The 8,015-nt window shown below is 49.1% G+C and overlaps 1 protein-coding gene across 12 annotated transcripts in view; it reads left to right on the plus strand.

Annotated features, from left to right (window-relative positions):
• DMTN (dematin actin binding protein) overlaps window positions 1-8,015 on the plus strand; it is a 34,211-nt gene that overhangs the window by 17,159 nt on the left and 9,037 nt on the right. For all 12 annotated transcript variants that reach the window (XM_023216662.2, XM_023216669.2, XM_023216666.1 and 9 more), the window contains 2 exons: window positions 602-726; window positions 1,994-2,099. In XM_023216662.2, the coding sequence (XP_023072430.1) occupies window positions 602-726; window positions 1,994-2,099 (231 nt within the window). The remainder of the gene's footprint in view (window positions 1-601; window positions 727-1,993; window positions 2,100-8,015) is intronic.

Below are 8,015 nucleotides of genomic sequence, written 5' to 3' on the forward strand. Positions count from 1 at the left end.
ATCTCAGCTCACTGCAAGCTCCGCCTCCCGGGTTTACGCCATTCTCCCGCCTCAGCCTCCGGAGTAGCTGGGGCCGAGACGGGCGGATCACGAGGTCAGGAGATCAAGACCATCCTGGCTAACGCGGTGAAACCCCGTCTCTACTAAAAATACTTTATTTTTATTTTTAAATATTTATTTATTTATTAAGACAGGGTCTCACTCTGTTGCCCAGGATGGAGTGCAGTGACGCCATCACAGTTCACTGCAGCCTCAAATTACTGGTCTCAAGCAATCCACCTACTTCAGTGTCCCCAGTAGCTGGGACTACAGGCATGCCCTACCACACCAGGCTAATTTTTTTAAATAAATTTCTATAGAGACTATATTACCCAGGCTGTTCTCAAACTCCTGGGCTCAAGCGATCCTCCCACCTCAGCCTCCCAATGTGTTGGGATTACAGGCGTGAGTCACCTTACCCACCCTACTTTATTTTAAAAAAATAATTTGTAGTGGTCTTACCAAGGTCCAGCCCAGGGCAGTGCACAGAGGCTACGCCACATAAATGCACACTGACCCCACGGCGAGTGACTCCCTGCCTGCTTTTGCTTGTGTCTCCTAGAGACAGAATGGAGGAAGCGGAAAGCGTCTCGGAGGAGAGCAGAGGAAGAGGAGGAGGAGGAAGATGACGACTCTGGAGAGGAAATGAAGGCTCTCAGGGAGCGTCAGAGAGAGGAACTCAGTAAGGTAGCATCTCGCCACCCCTCGCCCTCCACCCATGTGCAGGAGTCTCATTCTGTTGCCCAGGCTGGCATGCAGTGGCATTATCTCAGGTCACTGCAACCTCTGCTCCCGGGTTCAAATGATTCTCCTGCCTCAACCTCCTGAGTAGCCGGGATTACGGGTGCGCCACCACCTCACCCAGCTGATTTTTTTTTTTTTTTTTTTTTTTTTTAGTAGAGACAGGGTTTTGTCATGTTGGCCAGGCTGGTCTTGAACTCCTGACCTCAAGCAATCTGCCCACCTCAGCCTCCCAAAGTGCTTGGGTTGCAGGCGTGAGCCACTGTGCCCAGCCCACCCTGTGTCTTTTTGTGGACAGAAATTCTGGCTCCGTAGCCAGTCGAAGGGGCTCCTACCCAAAAAGCACACTTTCTGGAACATGTGGGGGAACGTCTTCTTGCCGAGACCCCAGGTTTTTGCTTTTGAAGGGACACCTCGACTTTATGCTGCTTTCTGGGGGACACTACTTGATATTAGGATCAAAAGCACAGAAAAGGGTGGTCCCACCAGAGCTGGGAGCTAGCAGCCTGAGTGATCCATGGGAAGAGCAAAAAGGAGCGTATGGGCTACGGGCCTCCAGGGGAGGAGGGAGAACCATGGAAAAGCCAGCAACAGTGACATGGGCCTGGGCTCTGGGCAGGGTGACCTGGGACAGGGACAGGGAGGCCACCGTGGTAGAGTTCTACCGAGCAGCTCGGACTCCTGGCTCTCAAGGGTGGCCAAACCCAATGTGGCCATGTGTCAGTCACGAACGAGAGGCTCTGTGAGCTCCAGAGCACGAACTAGCCACTTGGGAAATGTCCTGAGTCCTGCCGGCAGCATGCCCAACTCTGGAGCTTTTGGAGATAAGAAACGAGTATTGGCCCAGCACAGTGGCTCACACCTGTAATCCCAACACTTTGTGAGGCCAAGGCAAGAGGATCGCTTGAGCCCAGGATTTTGAGACCAAGCTGGGCAACATGGTGAAACCCCATCTCTACAAAAAAACAATTAGCTAGCTGGGTGTGGTGGTGTATGCCTGTGGTCCCAGCTCCTGAAGAGGCTGAGGAGGTTGGATTGCTTGAGCCCAGGAGGTCAAGGCTACAGTGAGCCATGTTTGTGCCACTGAACTCCAGCCTGGGTGACAGAGTGAGACCCTGTCTCAAAAAAAAAAAAAAAAAAAAGAAAGAAAGAAAAAGAAAAGAAAGAAACAAGTGTCTACGTCTTGGCTCCATCTTCCTTTCTCCCTCCTCAGGTTACTTCCAACTTGGGAAAGATGATCTTGAAAGAAGAGATGGAAAAGTCATTGCCAATCCGAAGGAAAACCCGCTCGCTGCCTGACCGGACACCCTTCCATACCTGTGAGTGCTGTGAGGGGACTCAGGGTCACCTGGCCAGAGATGGAGGCCTGACTCTGTGCGTGTGTTGACTTATGACACGTACAGGATGAAATTCCCGACCCAAAGTATGGCTGCTCTCCTGGGAGCAAGACTCCCAGTCGTGGAACAGTGTCAGATGATAAATGAGAGTATCGGCTAAAGCAGAATTCAGCAAGTTTGGTTTAATTAACCACCATTTATTGAGTGTTTACCATGTGCTAGGCATTGGGCATATAAGCAGGGAAAAAATCTAGTCTTGTCCTCTGGTAGCTTGCGGTCAGCAGGGAAACTGTCATGGAACCTGGGGTATCGGTGCATTGTGGCCACTATTGTGATCAAGGTGTGCAGGGTGCTTTAGGAGCACAGCAACAGGGCCGGGGAGGCTAAACTAAGGGGTTTTGTCGTTGCTGTTTGTTGCTTGTTTGTTTTATCGAGACAGGGCCTTGCTCTGTTGCCCAGGCTGGAATACAGTAGTGCAGTCTCAGCTCACTGCAACCTCCACCTCTCGGGCTCAAGCAATCCTCCCACTTCAGCCTTCTGAGTAGCTGGGGTTACACGTGTGCACCACTATGCCTGGCCAATTTTTAAAATCTTCTGTAGCGACAAAGTCTCACAAAGTTGCCCAGACTGGGCTTGAACTCCTGGACTCAGGCAATCATCCCGCCTTGGCCTCCCAAACTGTTGGGATTACAGGCGTGAGTCACCATATCCAGCTTAAACTGAGTCTTGAAGGCTGAGACTCCAAGCAAGCCAGACAAAGTGAGTGGAAGAGGGCATCGCAGACATTGGGAATGGTGTGGGAGTGAAATTTGAAACATGAAACCTCTGGCTGGCTGAGCCTCCAGGAGTCTGGAATTACAGAGCACAGAGTACACTGTGGGGCAGTGGGCAGTGCGGCCAAGAGATGGGGAGCGGAGCAGGCTTTGAATGCCGTGGCCCACTATCCAGCACGCTACCCTGGACTTCCTCAGAGCTTGGCGACTGGAGAGGAGAGGGAGAGACCTGAAAACCCAGGAATGGAAGCTGCGAAGACCCTTAAAGCCTAAGATGGGCCCCGGCATGGTGGCTCACGCCTGTAATCCCAGCACTTTGGGAGGCCGAGGCAGGCGGATAACAAGGTCAGGAGTTCGAGACCAGCCTGACCAACACGGTGAAACCCCATCTCTACTAAAAATACAAAAATTAGCCAGGCATGGTGACGCATGCCTATAATCCCAGCTACTTAGGCGGCTGAGGCAGGAGAATCACTTGAATCCGGGAGGTGGAGGCTGCAGTGAGCCGAGATCAAACCACTGCACTCCAGCCTAGGTGACAGAGCGAGACTCCGTCTCAAAAAAACAAAAGCCTAACAGGAAACCACATAGTGTCATTTCTGCATTGTAGCTGCCAAAGCCAGTCACTGGCCACCTAGACTCAAGGGGAGGGGAGCTAGACTCTCCTTCTCCTTCTTCTCTTCCTCTTCCTCCTCCTCCTCCTTCTTCTTCCTTTTCTTTTCTTCTTTTTTTTGGCAGGGTCTCGCTTTGTTGCCCAGGCTGGAGTGCAGTGGCACCATCTTGGCTGACTGCAATTTCTATCTTCTGGGCTTGAGTGATCCTCCTGCCTTGGCCTTCTGAGTAGCTGGGACTACAGGTGCATGCCACTATGCCCAGCTAATTTTTTTTTTTTTTTGAGACAGAGTCTCACTGTCGCCCAGGCTGGAGTGCAATGGTGTGATCTTGGCTCACTGCAACCACTGTCTCCCTGGTTCAAGCAATTCTCCTGCCCCAGCCTCTGGAGTACCTGGGACTATAGGCACACACCACCATGCCCAGCTAATTTTTGTATTTTTAGTAGAGATGGGTTTTCGCCATGTTGGCCAGGCTGCTTTCAAACTCCTGACCTCAGGCGATCCACCCACCTTGGCCTCTCAAAGTGTTGGGATTACAGGCGTGAGCACGTCTGGCCTAATTTTGATATTTTTAGTAGAGATGGGTTTTCATCATGTTGCCCAGGCTGGTCTCGAACTCCCGGGCTCAAGCAATCCTCCTACCTCGGCCTCCCAAAGTGCTGGGATTACAGGCGTGAGCCACTGCGCCCAGCCAAGACTCTAATTCTTGATGACAGGCACCACAAGGTCTGATTGCAGAAAGCATGAAGGATGGGAGGCAACAGTACAGGCCGTCTTTGGAAACAATTTGCCACACTCTCCAATAGTCTGGATAAGGGCTAAAAAAAGATGTGGGTCCAGAGAAGAGGGAATGGGTTTGAGAATATATAAACAATTGAATCTGCTGGATTGAATCCAGTGACTGATTGGACGTGGGAGGTGCGAGAGAGGGGAGTTGAGGTTTTTGTCTTGGGTGTTAGGTGATGACCAACTTGGACCTGAGATAATAAGAGAGGCGGAGTTTCAGGGCAAGATGAGAGACTGGTTTTGGACATGTGGGGTTTGAAGTGCCCCGTGCAGAGCACTGTGGATGGGAGGCGCATCTGGCAGAGTCGGGAGCTTGAGGGTATTCAGCTTGCTTATATGTGGCAGGAAAATAGTGAGAAGAAAGTGAGATTGTACAGAGAGAGAAGGGAAAGGTGCCTAAGGCTTCCATTAGAGGTCCAGTCGGGGCTCACGCCTGTAATCCCAGCACTTTGGAAGGCTGAGGTGAGAGGATTGCTTCAAGTCAGGAATTTGAGATCAGCCTCGGCAACATAGTGAGACCCTGTCTCTACAAAAACTAGAAAAGTTAGTTGGGAGTGGTGGCGTGTGCCTGTAGTCTCAGCTAGTTGGGTGGCTGAGATGGGAGCTATGATCGTGTCACTGCAATCCAGCCTGGGTGACAGAGTGAGACCCTGTCTCTCATTTTTTATATATGTATATGGGCTGGTTTGAGGGCTGGTTGAGATCGAGCCCCAGGAATGTGTGGGGGCCTCCCCTGGGGGTTGGGAACTTGGATCCAGGGGCAGGCCAGATGAGAAGCTGAGGTTGTCTGCTGAGCATTAGTGGGTGAGACTTGCTGAGAATGGCGAGGGTTTGGAACTGCCGTGGAGGGGAGGAGAAATGTGCGAGGCTTGGCCTTTGTAGTGATGCTCATCTACATTGTGTGGGCTGTATGTCCACAGCCGGGGGCAGGATGGGAGCTGCTGGGTTGACCCTGGGTTAGCGTTTTGTAAGGATAGGTGCTGAGGGGCCAGGCTGCACCGTGGAGGAGCTGATAAAAGTGGTTACTGTGCCCAGCCACAGGGCCGAAGCTGAGAAGGTAATGACAGAAGGCGGGTGGTGGAGGAGGTAGGAGGGGAATGAAGAAACTGGAGGTCTCCATGAGGTTGGTGGGCTGGGTGGTGGGGATGGAGCTGAGCCAAAGCCACAAGGTGAATGGTCCAAGCTTACAGTTTCTAGGCATCGTGGTTCGGCTGATGACAAGATCCTGAGCGTGACCCTTTGAAAGGGTTGTCTCACGTGGAGCAGAGGTGAAAACCACTGGAACTGGGGAATTCAAGGACCTCAAGGTTAATACGTGGTTAGGACATCTGAGTGTTCCCCAGAGCTCTCGGGATGCTGTCACTGTGGGTGGGAAGAGCTACAGAAGTTTATTAGAGAATGTGGAATAAAGAGTTAAGGCGTGAAGAATGATGTGGACAGAGGATGTGTGAAGGTTGGATTCAGTGTCAGTGTTCTGCCAGAATCCTCTATTCAGCCCAGGTTAGCTCTTTAACTTCCATTTCGGCCTCTTGAAGTTGAATAGCCAGATGCTTACCTTGGGATCATCTTTGGCGTCCCTGAACTTGCAGGTGATTAATGATCACATGACTGTGTAGGTTACTGTCATATTAAAACAACCTGAATTTAAGAATCATGAACAGGCATGTCATTCTGATTTAATGGTGACACTGGAATAGTCGCTGTGGAACACACGTAAGCATTTTATAATAGAAGTAATTTGGAGGGGAGAATCTTCGTGCAGGGTTTGAAGGTTGAAATTCTATCAGTCGGTTGAATAAATGTATACTTATTGTTGTAAAGTGAAATGCTTCCATAGTGAATGGTGATTGTGAAAGCTATTTTCTAAATAAAAATAAGTGTTAGGGGAAAAAATGAGGTTTTGTTCTCAATAATCGAACCCTTCCAAGCAACAGATTTCATAAGAATATTTTAAGAAGAGGCTGGGTGCTGTGGCTCACGCCTGTAATCCCAGCACTTTGGGAGGCCAAGGCAGGTGGATCACCTGAGGTCAGGAGTTCAAGACCAATGCGGCCAACATGGTGAAACCCTGTGTCTAACAAAAATACACAAATTAGCTGGGCATGGTGGCGGGTGCCTGTAATCCCAGCTATTTGGGAGGCTGAGGCAGGAGAATCACTTGAGCCTGGGAGGCAGAGGTTGCGGTGAGCCAAGATTGTACCACTGCACTCCAGCCTGGGCAACAGAGCGAGACTCTGTATTAAAATATATATATATGTGTGTGTGTGTGTGTGTATACATGTATATTTATATATATGTATATATGAAGGGGTGGCCTGCCCCTCCACACCTGTGGGTGCTTCTCGTTAGGTGGGACGAGAGACTTGAGAAAAGGAAATAATACACAGAGACAAAGTATAGAGAAAGAAAAGCGGGACCCAGGAGACCAGTGCTGTGTTTTCAGAGGACCCACACTGGCACCGGCCTCTGAGTTCCCTTAGTATTTATTGATAATTATCTTTACCATCTAAACGATAGGGGAGTAGCTAGAAAATAGGATCATTGTAGGGAGGAAATCAGCAGTAAGACATAAGAACAAAAATCCTTGTAACATGAATAAGTTTAAAGGAAAATGCTGTGCCTTGAGATGCATATGCAAACATCTCCATAAACCTTTTAGCAGTATTGCTCCAGCAAGCCCCACCTTATTCCTAAAGGCGGTTTCTCCTTACTCAGTAAACAAGGCACACAATGGGTTTTACACCGAGATGTTCCATTGCCCAGGGACGGGCAGGATTTTTAACCATCAAGCTTCTTTCAGGTACTTGTTTAACAAGGACACATCCTGCACAGCCCAATATCCTTTTAACCTTAAATCACCTTCGCACATGTCTCTTGCAAGGACAAAGTTGGGGGTAGGGTCACAGATTAACAGCATTTCAAATACAGAACTAAATGGAGTCTCTTATGTCTACTTCCTTCTATATAGACACAGTAACAGGCTGATCTCTTTCTTTTCCCCACATATATATACATTTATATGTACATATATTTATATATGTGTATATATATTTATATATGTATATATATTTTAAGATAGTTCCTCAATAGTTTTGAATCTATGGAGGTTAACTATTTATAAGAAATGCTTGTGGAAACAGTTGGTATAGATGCCAGCCATTTCTAGGAATTGGAGGTGAAGGCATTTTGAGATCACATCAAGCTGAGGATCTTAGGTACAAAGTTATTTCTAGGAAAACATTACTGGAAACAAATTTTCTTGAATTACATTTTGCAATACTTGAAAACTGAGAGATCCTATTAAATGTGCAAGTTGAGACTGAGGTCCAGTAATGCTGACATGAAGTTGTTGACTGCTGGTACAAACCCCGGTGACAGTACTGAGAACATGACTCTTTCTGTAGTATAATGTCAGACTTTTTTTTTTTTTTTTTTTTGAGACGGAGTCCCGCTCTGTCGCCCAGGCTGGAGTACAGTGGCCAGATCTCAGCTCACTGCAAGCTCCGCCTCCCGGGTTTACGCCATTCTCCTGCCTCAGCCTCCGGAGTAGCTGGGACTACAGGCGCCCGCCACCTCGCCCGGCTAGTTTTTTTTTGTATTTTTAGTAGAGACGGGGTTTCACCATGTTAGCCAGGATGGTCTCGATCTCCTGACCTCGTGATCCGCCCGTCTCGGCCTCCCAAAGTGCTGGGATTACAGGCTTGAGCCACCGTGCCCGGCCAGAC

This window comes from Piliocolobus tephrosceles, chromosome 7 (assembly GCF_002776525.5).
Source record: "Piliocolobus tephrosceles isolate RC106 chromosome 7, ASM277652v3, whole genome shotgun sequence".
In the NCBI taxonomy this organism is placed as follows: domain Eukaryota; kingdom Metazoa; phylum Chordata; class Mammalia; order Primates; family Cercopithecidae; genus Piliocolobus; species Piliocolobus tephrosceles.